The sequence below is a fragment of the Crocuta crocuta genome, unplaced genomic scaffold (genome assembly GCF_008692635.1).
Source record: "Crocuta crocuta isolate KB4526 unplaced genomic scaffold, BGI_CrCroc_1.0 scaffold133, whole genome shotgun sequence".
In the NCBI taxonomy this organism is placed as follows: Eukaryota; Metazoa; Chordata; class Mammalia; order Carnivora; family Hyaenidae; genus Crocuta; species Crocuta crocuta.
In genome coordinates, this window is record NW_027529438.1 from 4696056 (window position 1) to 4716231 (window position 20176).

A 20176-nucleotide genomic window follows, 5' to 3' on the forward strand; every position below is an offset into this window, starting at 1 on the left:
GGGGAGGTCCCAGTCCCCAGCCTCCCTGCTTGTAGGTGGTTTGCCTCTGACAATTCAGTCCTATGATTCTACCCTCGACATATGCAGCTGAGCTGTCCCACAAGCTGGGGTGTGATGGTGAGCAGGGTGAGAGCGCGCCCTGGGACCTCCTTCTTCACCCGGGGACCCTGGACTCTGGCCTCTATCCTCACGCGGGGATTCAAGTTCTTCAGGGGAGTAGCTAAGAAGAAACACAAGCGTGTGATAAAGAGGAGCCACGCACGTGAAGGCTTGACAGAATTAGTAGTTGTGCTGAATGGGGGCCCTGGTGGACCCGGCTCCAAGTCCTGGTGACCTTGGACGGGTCATTAATCTTGACTGAGGCTCTTTTGTCCTCTGTGAAGTGGAGATCCTGCTGCCTTCCTCTGTCACACAGCGCGTGTGGGAAGTGCCAGGCAAAGTGCACCCCCGCGTCTCTGTGCAGGGCGATCTGAAGGCGGCAAGGCCTTCCTGCACGCAGGTGTCTGAGGCCTTCCGGTCCAGGGAGCAGGGAGCACTCTGAGGTCAGCCCAGGCAGCCAGCAGCCCTGGCCAGGCCCGAAGGGGAAGGAGAACCCCCGGGGAGCTGTGGTGGGGAGGGGGTCCCTGCAGCCGTAAGGAAGGCAGGAAGAGCAGGCCCTGGGGATGACGGATAAGCATGACTCTATGGTTGGTCATTATTTTGCATTTTATGGGTGTTCACTTTCTCAGATTGTCACCTGCCGTCTTTTCACATCTGCACAGCCTGCGAGGTAGATGGGAAGTCCATTGCCTGATGGGAGGTTGGAGTGCAGGGAAGACACAGGGGCCCGGGCCTAGTCCTTGAGGGTGGGGGGAGGGCCTGGAGGAGCTGGGAAGCAGTGGGCTTGGCAGGAGAGGGGGTGACATATGTGGGGAGCCCTGGGGACCCAACCAGGCAGGCGGCTGGCAGGGAGAGCAGACGGCGTTAACCCTTGCGGTGCCGCGCTGCCTGACCCTTTCCCCGGAGTGGCCGCTGCCCCAGCCCCAGGGTGGGGGGGGGGTGTCATCAGGTGAGAGAGCGGCCCCCCGTCCTGGGTCACAGGAGCAAGCCGGCGGGAGGAGTCCAGGCGGGAGGGAGGCCCGGGAGCACCTTGCTGAGAACTTCCATCTCCTGGTCGGCCTCCGCAGTCTGCCAGTCTGCGTCAGTCGGTCTTTCTGGGTCTCCCTCTCTGTGCCTCTAGAAGGTGACAGCGGGTCCCCACTGTGGCGAACCACGCAATCTGTCACTCTCTCTGCTGCCAACCGGGTCTGGACCCCCCCCCCCTCGCCGGGGCCCTCTCCCGCCCTGGCCCCCAGGCCTCACTGCCTTTGTCTCCTGAGGCGGCCTGGCCTTTCTTCTTTCCTCTCCACTCACCTCTCCTCAGCCCCGAGCCCAGCTCCAATCTCATTAAGGCCTCCAACCACTGCCCTCCAGCCTCCCTCCTCCCTCCCCCATCCATCTGTCTACTCTTTGTGTCCACCCATCTGTCACCAGCAGCCCCGGGGCCCACTCCCTCCCGGCCACGCCCGCCGCCAGCCTTTCCCCCTCTGGCGGCTCCTGGGCTCCTCTCTGCCGCTCCCTTTCCTCCCCACTTCCTGTTTCCCTTTCCTAGTTTCTTCTTTTTAGGATGCCCGCCTTTCATCTCCGTTTCCCCTTCTGTCCCCGCACTTTTGCCAAGTCCTCGGGTGAGGTGTGGGCAGAAGGGGACTCCAGGGCTCCAGGGTCCCAGCCCCAGCCCCGGAGCGGCCGGCCCGCGGGAGCCAGAGCCTGGAGAGTTGCTCACAGTTGCATCATCTCTTCGGCCTCCTGAGGTGCCCCCCGCACTCCTGCCCCGTGTTTTCCTTACTTGGGGACCCGGGCAGCTGTGGCTCCACCGCAGGACTGGGAGGGCCCCTGCTGCGTGTGGAGTCAGGGAGGAATAAACATCCGACCTGAGGCCCGTTTGGACCCCGATTTTAAAGGGCTCTGCTCCCCAGGCTCAACTTGAGAGAGGCCTGCCAGGCTCTGTCTCAGGATGGGATGCCGAGTGACAGGAAGAAGTGCCCCTCAGGCCTCCCTCTCTGGAAGGAAAACTTTCAAACTACCTTAAATAGTTCAAGGATTGGACTCCTGGGTGACTCAGTTGGTTGGGTGTCCGACTCTTGATTTCGGCTCGGCTCTGGTCATGATTTCAAGGTTCACGAGTTTGAGCCCCACATCGGGCTCTTAATGATAGTACGGAGCCCGCTTGGGAGTCGCTCTCTGCTCCTCCCCCACCTCGTGCTCTCTTGCTCTCTTTCTCTTTCTCTCAAAATATATAAACAAACAAACAAAAAAAGTTCAAGAATTGATCAACCTTTATTCCTCCCCCCCCTCTCCGCCCCCTCCCCCCTCTGCCCTGAGGAGTTTAAGACTGAAGGGAGACCAGGAGATGGAACAGAGGCTATACAGAGGGCGGCCGTCAGGGCCAGAAGGGACCTCGGAGGGCAGCCCCTTGTCTGACTCCTCATCATGCAGACGCCACCAGGGCCCAGAGCAAGGATGCCCTTTTCAGTGCCACACACGCCATTCGTGACACCAGACAATCCCTGATCCTGAGCACTTTTTACACGAACCGACCCCGCCCAGAGGCTACCTTCTGTCCTCTGGGCTCAGGTAGAACCTGTTCCGAGCACTGATTTTGCATGGAGCACATGTGGCCCCGCCTGCTTATTTATCTTGCTTCCTGTCCCATCCTGCCATCTAGACTCCGAGATCTGAAGTCTCTAAGGGAAGGCGCTGTATCTCATCACAGCCTTTTCCGATGCCAGGACAGAGCGCCTTGCCCACAGCCATGCTCAATAAACGTTTATTGCTGCCGTGCCTGCCAGCATGGATACAAGAAACGTTCTAGTCTCAGCTCAGCTCTCATTTGCCGTGACCTTGGGCAAGCCACTCACTCCTCTGGGCTACGGGTCCCCCCGTCTATCAGATGAGTTAGACCGCACATGTCATTTCTAGGGTCTTATCTGGTTCCACGAGGAAGCAGTCCTTCTGAGTAGGGTAAGGTCTTGGCACGGAACACCAGACTCTGGATGAAAGTATCTCCTCCCACGATGTGCCTTTGGGAGCAGTGACCCAGATGTGGGGACCAGAAGATCCTTCACTCATAGAGGCTGGGGGAGAAACACTAGGTAACAGGAAAGCCTTCTGTGCTGAGGCACGAGGGGCGGCAAGACATAGGGACAGGCTGGGTCCTGGGTCCTGGGTCCTGGGGCTGGGCCCTGGGCATGGGTAGGAGTGTGGACAGGGGAGCCTTGTGGGAAGTGACTCATCATCTCAGAGCAAGGGTCACCCAGACGGAGGGTAGGGGGGGCAGCCTGAGGAGCTAAAGTCTGTGGCCCTAACCTGCTGCCAGGCAGCCCCATGGGGTCTCCAGGGCACAGCAGGTACCGAGGATGAGCCCGCCAAGATCTCAGAGAGGGGGTACTGAAAGGGTCAGCTGGCGGTTCGTGCCCTGTACAGAGCCTGGAAAGAGCCCAGGTGACTGGTTTTGAATTTGGGTGGGTGGTGAGGAAGGGGGAGGATGGAAGGCAGGAGACAAGCTGGTGTTGAGGAGACTGGAGGGGGAGGGCCCCATGGCTTGTACTGCCACCCCCCACAGCCCCCACGCTGGTGCCCAGCCACTTCCCAGCTTCCCGAAGCTGCCAGGACCGGGAGCTCACTGCCCCGTCCGCCGGGAGACCCTGTTGGCCGAGGGAGGCGCAGAGTCAGCCCAGCAACGGTGGCAGCTGCGCCTGCCTACTGCCAGGAGGGGTATGGGGGGGTGGGGACCAGGGTTCATTTCCACATCCCAGCCCCCCAGACATGCCAACCTGTGCCTCTCCGCCCGAGGGAACTCGGAGAGAAACCTGGAGGCAAATCACCCCCTCGGCAGGATGTGAGAAGATAAAAGGGCCAGGAGCTGGCCCTTCCTAGCGAGCTCTCTGTCTTCTGGGCCTCAGGGCAGTGGAGAGGGGACAAGGCTGGCCTCTGGCACCACTCCCGAGGGGTCTTCCCCTTCCACGGACTCAGCCACGGCCAGTCATTTGGCAGTGCAGTTACGCTCTGGAACTTTGCTCCATGAAGACTCAGGGCATTGGGGTATTCCCAGAGCCAAGGCTCTCATTCTAGAAGAGTCCAAAGCCACTCACTTCCGTCTACAAAATGCCCACCAGCAACAGAAGGGCCAAGCTGCTCGGCATGCCACCCCAGACCCTCCATGACCCGGCCCCCGCCCCCTCTCCTGTGGCACCCCGAATAATTTACTGTTCCCAAAAGCCCTGAGCTTCCACAGCTGAACTCCAGACTGCAGCCCAGATGCCTCCTCCTCCTCTGAGCAGCCTTCCCAGATGCCATCCCTGGTGCCCGAATCCTTGTGTGTCACTGGAGCACTCTGGAGATACCTCACCTGACCACCCTGGATTGCACCTGTCTCTTCCCTCACCCCAACTGCAAGCCACTCAGGGTAGGCGCTGAGTCCCCTTCATTTCTGTAGCCCAGCGAGTGTCTGTCAAATACCAAGGGGAAAAAACGATGCTAACATGGTTCTTACAAGGGAAACCTGGGCTCCAAGGCTACAGGAGCCCTACTTTGAGGACTTCCCGTTTTTGACAGAGCCACATTCCTTGGGCCTCTGGAGGCCCAGAGGGAGCACGTGGTGACAATTCCATGACTTCCAGTCTGAGGTCACCGAACAGGAGGGCACAGAGGAATGACGCATATAAGTCTTGTGGGACAGTCTCTTTTAATGAAACTTGCCATTTATATTATTTACACACACACACACACACACACACACACACACCAGCAAAAACAAATATTACAGCTTAATAAAATTACAGCTAGCACTGTGGGCCGGAGGCGACCCGGCAGCACACCCCAGCCGAGGTGCCATCTACGGGTCTGGACACAGGACAGCAGGAGGGAGACAGATTGCTTGGCCGGGATCTCGGGGCTTCCTTGTGGTCTGTTCCTGGTCTGTTCAGCCTTCACGTCCTCCTTCCTGGTCGGGAAAGTTGGGAATGGGGTGGGGTGGGGACTGGAGGGCGGTCTAGGGCAGGATGGGAAGGGAAGAGGGACCCTGAAGAAGGATAAGGTAGGGTGGGTAGCTAGGAGTCAAATAGGAGCGAGAAGCTTCTATCTGCCCTCCTGGAATCTGGCAGGGCTGAGGAAGGGGAGGCAGGGAGGGGCAGCTGGAGAGAGGGAACTTGTTTCTGTCTGTCTCTTTTGGGCAGTTCTACTTCTTCATGTTAATTCCAGTCTGAGCAGGCCCAGAGAGGTTCCAGTGACACACCAGTGGCTTATGTCCCCGTGGGACAAGTGGTCTAGGATGTGAACCGCAGAGCTGGCAGGAGCTGGGCTCCTCTTCAGTAAGACACCGCTCCTGGCTCCCGGGGGGCAATGAAAAGGACGTCGGCCTTGGCATTGATGCAGTAGGTGACGATGAGAGAGAAGACGAGGATGCCGAAGCCCACCATCAGGGTGATGAACTGCAGAGGGTGTGGGCAGGGAAGGAGAAAGACGCTCTCAGAACCCAGCGCAGCTCTGGACCACCGCTTGGGGCAGGGGGCTGGGACGCTGGAATCCCGGAGCTGCCTCCTGACCCCAAGTCCTGAGCAATCACAGGCAACGCCTTCCCGACTGGAAGACGGAGCCTCTCCGTTTGGAAAGAGAAGTACTTCTGTTCTTCCATAACTTTGTATTACTAAGATTTTAAGCATCTTTTTTTTTTAAGTTTATTTGAGAGAGACTGAGTGAGTACAAGCAGAGACAGGGGGGAGAGAGAGAGAGAAAGGGAGGGAGAGAAGGAAGGAGGGGGGGAAGAGGGAGAGAGGGAGAGAGGGGGAGAGAGGGGGAGAGAGAGAGAGAGAGAGAGAGAGAGAGAGAGAGAGAGAGAGAGAAGAGAGGGGGAGAGAGAGAGAGAGAGAGAGAGAGAGAGAGAGAGAGAGAGAGAGAATCCCAAGCAGGCTCCATGCTGTCAGCACAGAGCCCAACACAGGGCTCGAACTCACAGAACCATGAGATCATGACCTGAGCTGAGATCAAAGTCAGACATTTAACTGACTGAGCCGCCCAGGAGTCCCTAGATTTTTAGCATCTTGAAGTTAAGACCCATGACTTTGACTGTCTGGTGGCAACTCTGATGTACTTGGGACGGGGACTGGATAAACTGTGGAGCCCGTGCACAGCCTCGCGATGGCAGGGGGGAATCCCAGCTGGGAGCGGAGCTGCAGGCACCCTGCAGGGTGAGCAGCTCCTCCGTGGGGCTGGACAGGAGCCCACCTCTAGCATGAACACACACCGTCTTCGGTGGGGTAGACAGACTTCGTGGAGGGGCAAAATCTGACAGGGGACCTGGCTGCAGCAGGTTTTGGTGGCAAATGGGGAGCAAATGGGAGATGAAGCGGGTCGGGGGTAAGAGGCAACAGGGAGAGGGCAGGGGCCCCGCTGGCATGCCCCGCCCGGCTCACCTCCAGCTCTCTGCTGGCTACCAGGAATATGCGGGCGCGGATGTCTTTCCAGCGGCTCTCAGTCCACGTGGAGTACTCCGTAGAGCCCCACTGCCTCAGTTCAAAGGCAGGGGACAGGGCCCTGGCCAGGCGCACCGTGGAGCGCACACAGTGGGGCAGCCGGTCCGTCTCGTTGGCGTTGAGAGGGCCCTGCACCCACGCATACTCGTACAGCTGCAGAGGGGGACGGGCCACGGCGCGGGGCTGAGGCAACCCTCTCTCCCCCAGACGTGCTCTGCTTTCCCCCGGGCTCCTGCCCTCCAACACTCAAGTTCAAGGGGCCGCGTCCCTCTGCCTCTGCATCCCAACCCCTTGGGTCCAGCTGGGCCTAGGACGTTGTCCGACTTCCCCTGGGGATAAGGGGCACCTCCGCCCCCCAATCCCACTCACATCCTTGTTCTCATTGGGGACTTTACTCGGATCCTGGCACTGCTCTCGGGGGAGGTCGACCACCTGGCCAGTGAGATTTGCCAAGGCATACTGTACCACGTAAGTGGTGTTGGTGGGGCTGGAGACAGCGATATAATGCTGCAGAGGCCCGTCACCTGAGTGGACGCCACAGGGAAGGGAAGGTTGGAAGGTGGGTGTGAGTGTGGGTGGGAGAGGAAGGAAGAGCCCAAGGTTAGCGGGAGCCAGAGAAGGGAAGGTTAAGGGAATGGACCCAACACATATCAGGAGAAAGAAAGGAAAACAGAGGAGAAAAAAAGGAAAGGAGAGAGAAGGGGAAAAAAAAAAAAAGCAGAGATTAAACCAAGCCGATGACTTTCTCCATCCCCTGCCTCAGCGAAGGGTGCCGTTCGCGCAGCGCGTGCTTACCCAAGTAGGACCTCAGGTCCTGCCTGAGGAAGGACTGGAACCAGGAGTTGTTGGCCCTGACCAGGAACCCGTAGAGCAGGCGGGTGACCTGGGATTGGGGCAGGGAGAGGCAGCAAGCTCACGACCCGGAGCCCAGGCAGCGCTCAGTGGAGACCCCGGCCAGGGGCTCCGGGACTGGGAAGGCAGAGTGGTTCACCAGGGTGTGGGAGTCCACCCGGGAGTGCCTGGAATGGCGGGCGTCCACGCTGGCACGCTGGGGTCCCGGGTTTGGGGGAGGAGGCAAGTCAAGTGCAGCTGGGACGGGCTGCCGTGTGAGCAGAGCCGGACAGGAGGCGGGCCCCACTTGCCCTTACCGTTTGGGGATCGGCCTGAATGCTGTCGCTGAAGTTGGTTCCCCCTGCAAGCTGGTACAGGGCGCGTCCCAGCACCGTGGCCACATCCGCCAGGGCCTATGGCAGGCGGGAAGGGGGGCTGAACGGCCCACCTCTTCTACCCGCGCGTGCTGCCCTTCTAACCATCTTCGCTATGTCCCCCACAATCCCACCCAGCCGGGCGAGTGTTACCTTGGCAGTGTCCGTCACGAAGTTGAGGTCCTCTTCGGGGCTCTGCCACTCGGGGTAGCTCACGTTAATGTTCTCCGCTGTGTCGTAAATGCTCTGGTAATAGCTGCCGGGAGAGCCGGCATGAGCCTCGGCCACACACAGCCAGGGCCCTGCCCCGGGCCTCCCTCACAGGCCCTTCGTGTAGGAGCCTGGTGTGTGTTTTCATCATCCGGGGGGAAGGAACAGAAAATGAGGGTCCCCACTGGAGAGGGTGTGGAGAGCAAGAGCAGTGAAACACAAGGACCCTCCCAACAGACGAGGTAGAAGAGGAAGATGAGATCAGAATGTCGGGAGTCTCCTCCCTTCCTGGGAGGTCTTCAAACAGAAGAGACGCTTCCCCATAGTCTGGGCTGCAGACGGCTGAGAGGACTTTTGGGGAGCAGGCACCATGCCCCACATCACCAGAGCCCTTGGATGATGGTTCCGATGAACGTGAACACTGAGGGTGGCTGCAGCTGAGGGGGAGGAACACGGGGCTTTCCCAGACACACAACACTGCCCTGGGTCCAACCACCATATGCTCCCAGGGCGGCTCTGTGGAGGCGGAGCTTAGAAGAGCCTGGAGGAGAGCTCCCAGCTTTCAGCATCAACAAATGCCGGCCCCACATAGAATCAAGGCCAACTGTGTGCAAACGAGGCCTATTCCTTCAACCCGAAGTGATGCCGGGGTCACACATGGAGCAGATGGCTGACCTCAGGTGCTAGAAGTGTCCCTGCCCTAAATAAGCAAGGTGCTCCTCGGCTGGGGTCAGAGAACCAGAGCTTAAGCAGGTCTACTCAGAAGCCCCTCTGGCTTCATGGAAGAGAGAAGGAAGTTGGGGGCCTAGCAATCTGGCCCAAGTAAGAAGTCCCATTAGCCCAGGGCTTCAGTTAGGGGCAGTTTGGGGTGCCCAGGACCAGGAGAGAGGTGACTAATAGGGCTCTACCCCTTATCCGTGGAGTCCCCTCAGCTGCAGAGCACACTCTTACCCCAAAGGCAAGAACACATTACATTTCAGAGTCTGAGTACTGTCTGCATCCCGCCCAGCCCAGCACCCTGGGGGGCAGGGGGGAAGGACCCAGAGCCGGCAGCTACTGTCCTCAGGGCCCTCCTGTTGGGGATGCTGCCCTCTGCTGGCGGCCCCAGGGACCCAGGCCTCGGGAGAGCAGGGGGAGGCAGCCCAAGTGCGGAGAGGCTGAGGGGGGCCTGTTTTCTAAGATGACGTCAAGCCACATGAGGTGACCAGCTTAGACGTGAGCAGGTCACTAAACAAAGAACACAAATTGACCTGAGATTTGGAGAGGGTGCTGGAGGGGAGGGGAGAGACACAGGAGACACCCACCTCTCTGGGCCCCAGACTACGGGACAGATTCTCTCCGAGAAGGAAGAGGATGTGGGCTCAGTGGCTCTTACCGGTTATGGAAGACGGTAGAGTGGTCGGCAAGGACAACGCCGGAGATGTTTCGAGCCCGAAGAAACCTCTGCAGAGAGGATGGTGGGAGCGGCTGGGACTGGTTGGGCCTCCGGAGGACCACGGCAGGTACGCCGGCCCCGCTCTTCTCCAGGGTGCTTAGGAGGGCCTCCACCTGTGGGGAGAGGGGGAGCTCAGGGGAGGCTGGGGACAGGGAAGCCGGACGTGCCTCCTAGGCCCACGACGCTCCCTCCTTCAAGTCCCCAGCTTGTGGAGCTGCCCCCAGCCCTCCGGCACCCTAGCTCCTCGAGCCTTTTGGGATCCAGGCTCTGAATGTCCTGCAGCTCACGCGGTCTTATTCTCACTAGGTGCTTAATTTCCTACTTGTGCAGAGTTTGAGAAGCAAGTGACGATGCAAAACTGCACCAAATGCCACACAGGAGCCCAGAGCGGGGAGGGTGCCACTGGAATGGCAGGAATCTCATGAGGAAACCAGGCTCAAAGCTGGAGTCTGAGAGGAGGGAGGGTCTTGAACAAAGAGTGGGGAATTTGGAGGACGTTTAGGGTAGAGTCTGACACAGCTGGGAACCGGGCAGGGCAGCCTGGACAGTGGGGGCGGTGGAGAGGGAGGGGGCCAGGCAGTCCCGTGCTCTGCTAGGTGTGGAGGCGGAGAACTGCCCCGCCCAGGGCATCAGGGCCACGGGCGGTCCTCAGGGCTCTTCCCACAGGGCTATAACAGCCGTGCTGCTCACCCCGGAGCTGGTACCCTACCTGAGGTCCTGTCTCACAGGCCCTGGGGGCTGGTGGGGTAAGGCCCGGGTGAGGGGTGCCCAGATTCTGAGCTGCTGAAACAGAAGGTGAGGGGGAAAGATGCTCAGATTACCTGATTGTGTACTGACTCATTTTTCTGAGACATGGGGTCTGTGTGCATCCAAAGCTCCAGAGAGTTTCTTAAGGCCACCTGGGGGAGAATGAAGAAACACTTAGTCAGCGCCCGCTGTGGCCCGTGCCCAGGAGAAAGGAGGAAGGTCCGAGAAAAGTCAGGGAAGAGGCAGTGGCAAGGAGGGCACAGAACAGCGGTGGCAGAAGTCGGCAGGAGGGACAGGGAGGAGGGCATGGGCAGCACACCTGCCCCAGCTCCACGAAGGAGTCGATGTTCTCTAACTGCACAGGAAACTTGCCCTTCTCCATGTCGTACACCATTCTGGAGCTGCCGATGTAGTCAAACGTTTCCTGGCGGTGAAGACGGGTGGGGAAGGGAACAGAGATTCTGAAAGGTCGGGACAGGCTCAGCCTCCAGAGGTCAGATCACCAGGGCATGAGGTGCGAAGGCTATGGTCTCATGTCACCGCAAGCGCTGGCCAGCTTACACAGTCACGTGACCTCACCCGCCTCCCTGCCCAGCCTCCCAGCTGTGACTATTCCTCACATGTGTGCATCACAGGACTTCTGGAGCCCAGAAACCGGCAGAGCAGCCTCGGTAAAGGCCTGAGGCGAACATCAGCTGTTATGTGCCTGCTTCTTGCCTCGCCCTCCCCTCCGTGGACTCAGCCACGGCTGCCGTCCCCTTATTCCAGGGCCAGGCTGTGGGGGCGGCAGGGGAGGGGGCAGGAGCCTCAGGGCTCTTGGGTGGAAGTGGTAGCAAGAGAGTCCAGAGAATAAAAGTAAAGGAGGCCTCCCAAAGATCGCATCAGTGGGTGGGGGGAGCAGCCCACTGATCCGGATCCCAGGCCACCAGGCACGCTGCGACAGCTGCCTAAAATGTGTGACTCTGGGGGGGGACACGTGGAGATGCCTCCAAAGCTCTCTACTGCATAACTCAGGTTAAGTGCCCAGACTGTCCCCAAATGACAGTCACTCTTACCTCCACAGTCACTCCCACCTTGACCCTGCCTGCTGCCCTGCCCCGCCCCCTTGGAGGAGCCCCTACCCCTTGGAAGAAGACGAACATGACATTGCGGGGAAGGGAGGGCACGTCAGGTGCCTTCTGCAAGGCTTCGGCGGCAGCCAGCTGGGTGACGAAGGAGGCGACGGCGCTTTCAGCCCCTGGGGCCACGTTCCAGAAAAAGGAACGACTGTCCAGCTGGGTACAGAGAAAAAGGCAGGGCAGACAGGCGTTGAAAATGGCAATTCGGACAGGGCGCCAGGCCCCCTCTCCCCGTGCAGCCAAGGGAGTGTGTGTATCCTGGGACCACGGCTAACCCGGGGAGCCCAGAGCCTGGAGCCCTTTCCACTGCAGGCTCCCGAGCACAGCGAATCAAATGCGAGAGCCCCGCCAGCCCTTTCAGTGCTGGCCCTGTGCACCCTGACCAGGGGCCCATACTCACCCGGGTGGCGGCGACCACAACCTTGTCATCAGGCTCTAATGCCCCAGACATGTTTATAGGCTTAAGCATGCTCCACACATTGTAGTCGGACAGGGGGTCACAGACGATTTCTGAGCAGGACACAGAGAGAGCACAGCAGAAGTAAGCAAGAAGCCACAGAGAGGGCACAGAGATGCCTCTGATTGCTGTCCCATGGACCTGTCAATCATTTCCTGCCTCCACTGCTCTAGGCTGGTTTTTCTGCCCCTGTCTACTGCGGAGACAAATCCTCAGGTGTTCAGAACAGTTCCCGCCTCTCCCACCCCATGCTTCCCGCCAGAGGCCCCCCTTCCTGGGTCCCCGGCCCACTCTGCAGGCCTTGGGCCTGTCCTACCTGGGTTGATGCTGAAGGTGTTCTGGATGGAGCTGCGTCGCATGCAGGTGACGGTGCTGACGACGGCGTGCATGTGGGAGAAGAGCTGCATGGCGCACAGCGGGAAGGCCGGCGCAGAGCCGTTTGGGCTCAGGTTGTGATCGCGGTAGCACTAGGAGGGGAGGTGGGTCCCGCTGAGGCAGCGCATGTGGAATCCCCCCGAACACTTCCCGGGAGGGCCCGGCCCCGGCCTGAAGGCCCGCAGTCCCTGAGCCATAGCTGTCTCGGTACAAAGCCAGGAGGCGTGAGGTCCAGGAGAAAACCTCACCGAGACACGTGAAGGGGCACAGACTCAATGACTTAGCGGGGGCGGACGAAGGGGCCCCACCCCCAATGGCCCAGCCCCAGTTCCCAACGTGATTAGCTGTAGAGTGCACCACGCCAAATCTCAAACATCAAATTCAAGACAGCTTGGAGGTCAACTCGCCATGTCACTTTGGAACAGATCTCTTCACTGCTCTACATGTCAAAACAAAGAAGCTAGGCTAGAATGACCTCGAGGTTACTGGAACTAAAAAGAACATTCAGAAGCCTCTGAGCCGAATCTCTCTCAGTTCCCAATCTGATGATCTTTTTACCACACTCGGAGTTCCTAACCAGGGGTCTACACCTTATTTTAGATCAAATACAATTCACGTTCTCTTCCAGCCTAAAAGCCTTCAAGGCTGGAGGAAGACGCAGGACAGAAATGGGAGGGGGAAGAAATAAATGGGAGGGGGAAGAAATGGGAGGGGGAAGAAATAAACATACTGGCTCCTGGAGCAACGGACTTGCAGAGGGGGTCCTGGCGGCTGCGCCCTCCCATGGGCGGAGCGCCTAGAAAGTTTCTCTCTGCTGGGAGCTGGTGGTCATTACCTGCTTGATGACCCTGGTTTCATTTTCATCTTCAAGCAGGAAGATGGGGAAGCTAAAGTCTTCATAAGCCAAGCCGTCGCCTAGGGCATTCCATGGGATAGCTCTGCAGTGGGCAAATTCTGGCCCGTATGAGTTGGAGTAAATGCCTGAAGGGGAGTTCGGGAGTTAGGCTGTTAGATGCTCAGCCTTTAGCGCCTGAGTGAGGGAGGAAGGCTGGGCTATCATAGGGTTGGGACCAAAAGTTCCAAAGGAAAGGGGGACTCAAAGAAGCAAGCATCAACCTGTCACCACCTACAGGAACACAGACACTGGTATCAGGGTGCCCCGGGCTGGCTGATCGGGGACTGGAGCGTGTGACAGACAGGGAGGATGGGGGGAAGTGGAAGAAGGGGAAGCAGCAGAGGATGAACGGCAAAGACGAGGAAACACCATCTTCTGTTTGGGAGTCAGGCTCACGCTGCACACAGACAGACACACAGACAGACTAAGCAACAGTGAGCTCTGTGTGATGGGAGATCCCCTGATCCTCCCGGGCTCTTACCAAACCCGTCATTGGGACACTGCACGCTAGGAGAGGAGCCTGACGCAGGCCTGGGTTTGGTCAAGGACACTGCAAGGCCAGCGATCCGGCTGGCTGTCCCCTTCAGCTTCTCCATCAGATTCCTGGGGCAGGGAGGGCACGGCGAGAAGGAAGACTGGGAAGGTGATCCCCGGCCCAGCATCTCGCCCCCGGGGACAGAAACAAATGCAAAACTAATGGAATCCCAACTGCCGACTCCTTGTTGAACATATGTGGCCTGTCAACTCTACTCATAAAGAAATGGAAACACCCCCCACCCAAACTGTTGATTCGTTTCTTGCCTTTTCCGTCTCTAACTCCTAAGTGAGGGCTATGACCCAACCTGACCTCCGGGCTTGATCTCATCTACCCTGTCGCTGAGTGACCCTATGGACCTCTCCCTCCTGCCTGGGGTCTTTACTCACTGGAGCTTTATCATAAGGTCACCCAGACGACTCTCTGATGGTGTGGGTTTTCTTCCAAGACTCACTCTCACCCCTGCCCCTGATCAGACCAGGGCAGCCAAGGGAAGCTTTTATTCACAAGTGTGGGGACGGTCCCCCAAATCTTCCCATCTGTGGCTGCAGCTTCCCAGAAGGCGGTTCTTACCTGGTGAAGAGCGCGCCCTCCAGCAGAACCACATACGGGGGGTTGGGGCCGTCAGTCAGCACCCACTGCAGGTCCTCTTCCTTCTCCACCACGTGGAGGATCCCTGTGTCCCCACTAACGGAAGCTGCCAGGACAGAATGGGCTCAAATGAGAGGTCCCACAATTAACAATTCTGACTCTGCCTCACTGATTCTGCAGATCATTTACCCACCAAACACAGCACCAGACATTGGGTTAATGCAGCTCTCTCCAGACTTGGACTTGAGCTGAAGCGCTGAATCACCCAGCTCCACCTGACGGAGACCAGCAGTGCCTGGCGGACGGGACAGCTCCAGAGGTCTACTCGGCAGAGGCTTCATTCACTGAATCTCAGAAAGGTTGTACGAACATTCTCTCGCTCTCTTCCCTCAACCTCATTTAACCATACATACAGATTTCTGGAACAGCAGACAGCACAGTTCTCAAACCTGTATTTCCTCCAGGAAATGGCAGGCTCTAGATCTCTAGCTCAGAGTTCTACCACTGACTCTTCTTTTGTAAAAATATATGTGCAGACTCCCTTGGCTTCAGAATTCCTGGGTCTCCATTCCTTTGCCCTGTTTGGGAACAACTATTTGCTTTCTGCCTGTTTTAGGTAGGATCACTCAAGACCTTTGAGGCCTTTAGAAGACAGCTTCCCAACTCATGGGCCTTGATGGGTTAAGGATGAGCTGACATTAACGCCCTCATTTTCGGGGACCTAGGGTTTCCAAAGACCCTAGGCTGGTCACCCCCAGGCAGTAGCAGACTCATCTACTACCCTAAGATGCCCTACAAATATCACCCATTTCCATCTACGCCAGGATGCCATACAAATAATATTTTCTATGTGTCTCATGAATGACGAGGCCCAAGTGGTGCTGCAGTAGAGGAGGGAGACCTATAGTCCAGAACGCCTTGAGTTCTTCGCTGCAATGCCTGTTGAGTCCCAGTGATCCATGTGGAGACATCCCCTAGTCTCCCCAGGAGCCTCCTGCCCAGTGAAAATTCACTTCATATATGAAAAGTCATATTGTTTTAGAGCAACAGTTCTCGACCCTAGTTGTGAATCACTCTGGAGTTTTAAAAAATATAGACACTTGGGCCTTATTTCAGACCTACTAAATTAAAGTCTCTAAAAGTGAGGCCCAGGTATGTGGACTTTCAAAACCTGCCATGTATGATCCTTCATTATACCGTCAGTCATGAGAATTAGAGCTCTAGATCCAGGCACTGAAATATTGATAATTTGTGTGACACAAAAACCTTAAGCACTTTCAGACTGCCGGCCAAGTAGAAGTCTTCTTCCATGGGATTTGGTAAAATATAGATGTGGAAGCAAGTCCCCAGCATTCAACTATGGCTTCCACGTGGTAAGGGCGTAATAAGTTCATGCGGATAGTGATGATAATCAACTTTAGAGGAATATCAGAACCTGGAATGACTTTAACAAAGACTTAGCTACGGACGGCAGTTCCAAGTCCAACAAAAGGCAGCAGTCCTTGGCATATAATATGCGGAAAAAGGAGAAGCTCTTCTGACAAACCAAGTATATAGAACTTCAGCTCCAAGGAGGATGGGGAGAAGAGAAGCCAGGACACTGGAATAAAACTCCTGGATTCTAATCTGGATTCTGTGAAGTCCAGAGTAACTTGCTCACTTTTTCTGGGCCTTCAATGAAGAGAAACTTTTTCACCCTCAGTCATCTCATACTGTGGAGACTTTAAAAGGAAGGAAAGGAAAGGGAAGGAACATATAACCCTCTTTGAGCACTTTAAAACGGGCCAACAGGGGTGCCTGGCTGGCTCAACCGGTAGAGCATGTTAACTGTTAATCTTTCCGTTGTAGGTTTGAGCCCCATCTTGGGTGTAGAGATGGTTTAAAAATAAAATCTTTAAAATAAAATAAAGTAAAATCAAGTAAGCCAATAGAAACAGCATTATAATCAGAAAACCAAACTGAATCTTTTTCTCCTTACATGTACCATGCTAGCAAGCCTAATTAAAGAGGGTGTAGCTTGCTCAGGATGGACAAATAGAAGTGAGACTTAGAAACAAGCTCCTAATGAGGAAGTGGCCAGAGTCCAGCCCCTCCCCTCTCATTTCTCTGTACTGGCACTTGGCTCATTTCTAGAGGCTGCTGCTTTCTTCCCACAGGGCTGCTCTAAGAACACGAAGTGGAGTGACTTATTCCCACAGAGGTTATCTTTGAGCACAACTCTTGGGGTGGGGTGGGTGGGAATCCTGGCCTCCTAGCATTAGAGTGGGGCTCTGGCTAGACCAGCAGTCTGATCTCAGCCCACACTTGGACCTGGCTCCCTTCTACCCACAAACCCATTTAAGAACGGAGTCCAAAAATTTTACTTGGGACTCTATGGAACCAGTTAACCTGCCTCCAGAACGCCCTGCAGCAGGGACGTAGCATGGTGGATGCAGAGTGCCGCTCAGGGAAGGCTGGGCCGGAACCGAGTTAACTGCCACCTTAAGCAAGTCCTTCACTTCGCAGTGTCTGCGTCCTCCCCCCACAACTGGAGGGTTTCAGGCAATGACGCAGGACTCCTGAGACCATACTACTTACTCACATTGTCAATAAATGTCTGTAAGAGTTCAGCTTTTGGCTTTGTGCAGGTATGTTCTAACCATTTTTACAGGCATCCACTGAAATTCAGAGGTGACCGATTTGGTGACAAAGCAGCCAGATCTGACTCTAAGTTTCCTGCTGACTGCAGAACTACATTCTCACAGAGCAACTCTTCATTGAACAAACAAAATCTGAAGAGAGGAGGCCTTATGGCAGGGGAACTGGGGTTCAGCCTTCCCATCCGCTTTTCTACTTGTGTAGTTTTAGAACCACACCGTCACAGCACCCTGCTTTGGAACACATTTACAAAACATAAGGACAAATCCAATGCTTCACTAATTCCTCCTGCACCTATCTGGCTTTCTCAATGCCTTCCCTTCAAAGAGTCCACTGCCTTCAAGAAGTCCATTTTGGTTCCAAAAAGATGGTTCAGGTGACGATGGACTCATACACCATGAGGCTCCTTTCTCCTTAGAAAACAGTACCGTTTTTTACTTTAACGAGTAGATGGCTAAGTGTCCTGACTTGGAACCGGGACCGTGGGTCTCAGTTCCTAGCTTCATCACTTAATAGCCTGATGATCTTGGGGAAGTTACTCAACTTCTCTCAGTCTCCATTTTGTCATATGTCAGAGAGAATCTACTTCATGGGGCTGTTGTGATGGTTCAATTAAATGCACATACAAGAGGCTCAAGTGTGCAGCACTTCCTAAGCATTAGCGCCTGCTAATTATCTTGTCTCGTCTGACAAATGGCTCTCTGTTACCTCCTACCCACACAGCCTAATTTGTGTGCTGAGACTCCCAAGCAGGACTTAGATCTTGAGATCTAGGGCACAGGTTGAAACATCACTGGCCACAAACACAAATCCCAACCTCAACTCACACTGGCAGCCAATCTGATGAGTGGCATTGAGCAGACGGACACAAGGAGCTGTTTTATTCAAAGAGATGTAGATCTTCCTCTCCACTGAGTTTCCCCTGCACAAACCTGCGTGGAACATAAAAAGCATTAGAAGATGAGAGGCGTTGGCACTATCAAGTCATTAGCTCACTTGGATGGCTTGGGTGTTTCGTCCTTTCTAAAGTGGGACTAATGTCCATTCTTCTCACTTCTTGGACACATAACCGGATCAGATGAATGAGTCCAGCTATGTTAGCCACAGAAAGTTATTACAAATTCCAATCAGGACAGCGACAGAAAGCTTCATTTCCTAAAGGAAAAGCATGTAACCTCAGATGTTCCAGCTTCTGGTTGCATGGGTGAGCACACTTCTGCTTTCTACCTTCTGTGTCTACATCGATCTCGTTAATGAGAGGGTGCCAGTCTAAGAATACAGATTGCAATAAAAAAGTCTTTGAGACAATTTTCCAGGAATCTGAACAGAATTGAGAGAAACCTGATGCCACAGATCTGTCAATTAATCTAACATCCACAGGTCATTTGTGTGTGCGACTATAGTTTCTCCTTCGGGGAATCTTTAAAGATAATATGAATTTGGGGGAAGGTGCATAGTTATGGACAGGCACGTTTGCATTTTAGGGCCTGATCAAACCAGAAAGACCTATACCAGGACACACATGCGTGTAAGCAAACATTTCTGCACACTGTAAATGCCTGAAGTTCCTTGAATCGCTATTCCACGGTCTCAACAGCTAAGAGGACCCATATCCTATCTTTATCACATCTCACTGATAAGGAAAACTGAGGCAAAACACAGGGACGCAGGTTGATAGTGGAATCAACAGAGGAGGGAACGAGGAATCGACTTGGTGATGCGCCGCTCTGCACCCACAGGACGAGGCCGCTTTTGTCCCAGGCTAAACGCAGTGGGAAGAGGCTGAACTGACACCTGTCCTTTCCGGCAGTGGGTGGGGTGACTCCGGCCGTGGGGAAAACGAGGCAGGTGGTCAGTCAGGCTGGAAGTCCGGGAAGAAGCCCGGAGGAGGAAATGGGGCGACATGACGTGTCGCGGGGTAGAAGGGACCCTCAAGTCAAGTCCAGGCAAAGAAGTAGGGGCGGGGGGGCCTTCTGTCGTGGGAACGAAAGAGAAAGAGGATTTACAGGGTGGGGGTACAGAGGGGCAGAGGGGCTGTAGGGGGACGGCGGCGCTCGTGGCCTGGCCGATTCGGACGGCCTTCCTAACACACCGGAGCAAACGCGCGGGGGAGGCCTCACCTGCCAGCAGGACGCAGAAAGACAGAAAGCGAAGGCTCCGACTCCCCAGGTCAGCCACAGAGCCCCCCCCAGCCGTAGCCATCTTGCCTCTCGGCTGAGCGGAAGCCTCCCCTCCCCTCCGGTCCGGCAGGGGCTTGTCTAGGCCAACGCTGGTGCCGTCTCTGTGGTCTCGAGCTCCCGAGACCGGAAGTTCGTGCTGGCGGAGCTTCCGGGAGCCGCGGCCGAGCGGCGCTGACGTGGAGGGAGCCGAAGGGCAGCAGGGAGTGGCGGGGCTCGGGTCGGCACCTCGGAGCCGCAGGCCTCNGACTTTGTTTCAACGGGTCCCTGTCGGCGTTTGAGGACCGTATTGTAGGGAGTGGCCCTGGGGATCGAGGCTCGACCTGTGCCATTCGCATCCAAGTCTGACGTTTTCGGAAATGAGCATCGGCTACCTTTCTTAGGGAGGTTTTGGCTGCATCACTATCAACATCCCGTGCGCCTCCATTGGGCCCTATTTCCTACCTGGAGACGGGACATTGAGGCCTGACCCCAGTAAAGTCTGAGCTTGATCAGGTTGTCCGATAAGATACAGGACGCCCAGTTAAATTTGAACTTCAGATAACGAAGTAATTTTCAGTATCGTTCGCTGTTAATCTGAAGTTCAAATGTAACGGGGTATTTTCATTCTTTTTTCCTAAATGGGGCAGCTCCAAAGCTTGACTGTCAGCGGATGGGGGTGGAGGGCAGATGACTGAAACAGCAGTAGTCTCTTGGAGTGTTAGAATGGAAAGGCAGAGAAGTAAGGTCTCTTGAGATTTTATATGTGTATAAATATGTGCATGTATGTATACGACTTGAATATTTAGTAAGACACAGCAGAGCAAGGTGTTTGGAATCACCGGGCTTTGGAAACCTGAAGCATTCTTTAACGAGCCATGTGATCTTGGACAACTTAGTTAAGGTTTCTAAACCTGTTTCCTCATCTGTAAAATGTGAACAGTTAACATTCTCCTATAGAGAGAATAAGAATGAGATAGTATATGACAATGTTTATTACAGTTGTTGCCGTAGACTCAGTAGCTCAAAAACTGGAGGCCATTATTAATGTAAGAATAGATCCTGAGCAGTGTCTTTTCTTTCTTTTTTTATTTTCTTAATGTTTAATTTTGAGAGAGCGCAGGCGTGCAAATGGGGGAGGGACAGAGAGAAAGGGAGACAGAATCAAACCAGGCTACCTGCTGCCAGCTCAAAGCCCGATGCGGGGCTGGAACCCATGTACCGTGAGAACTTGACCTGAGCCGTAGTTGGATGCTCACCCAACTGA

The 20176-nt window shown here is 55.6% G+C and overlaps 1 protein-coding gene across 1 annotated transcript; it reads right to left on the reverse strand.

Annotated features, from left to right (window-relative positions):
* Positions 1-4743: 4743 nt before the first annotated feature.
* Positions 4744-18989, reverse strand: NCSTN (nicastrin). The gene is made up of 17 exons (XM_077760121.1): positions 18874-18989; positions 17581-17685; positions 14099-14222; positions 13472-13593; positions 12931-13076; positions 12037-12187; positions 11664-11773; positions 11267-11419; positions 10465-10569; positions 10220-10297; positions 9339-9511; positions 7907-8009; positions 7697-7792; positions 7344-7431; positions 6918-7072; positions 6489-6701; positions 4744-5507 (listed from the first exon to the last, which is right to left on the reverse strand). The coding sequence occupies exons 1-17, from the start codon at positions 18953-18955 to the stop codon at positions 5385-5387; spliced, it is 2127 nt and encodes a 708-aa protein (XP_077616247.1). The 5' UTR covers positions 18956-18989; the 3' UTR covers positions 4744-5384.
* Between the last annotated feature and the right edge of the window lie 1187 nt (positions 18990-20176).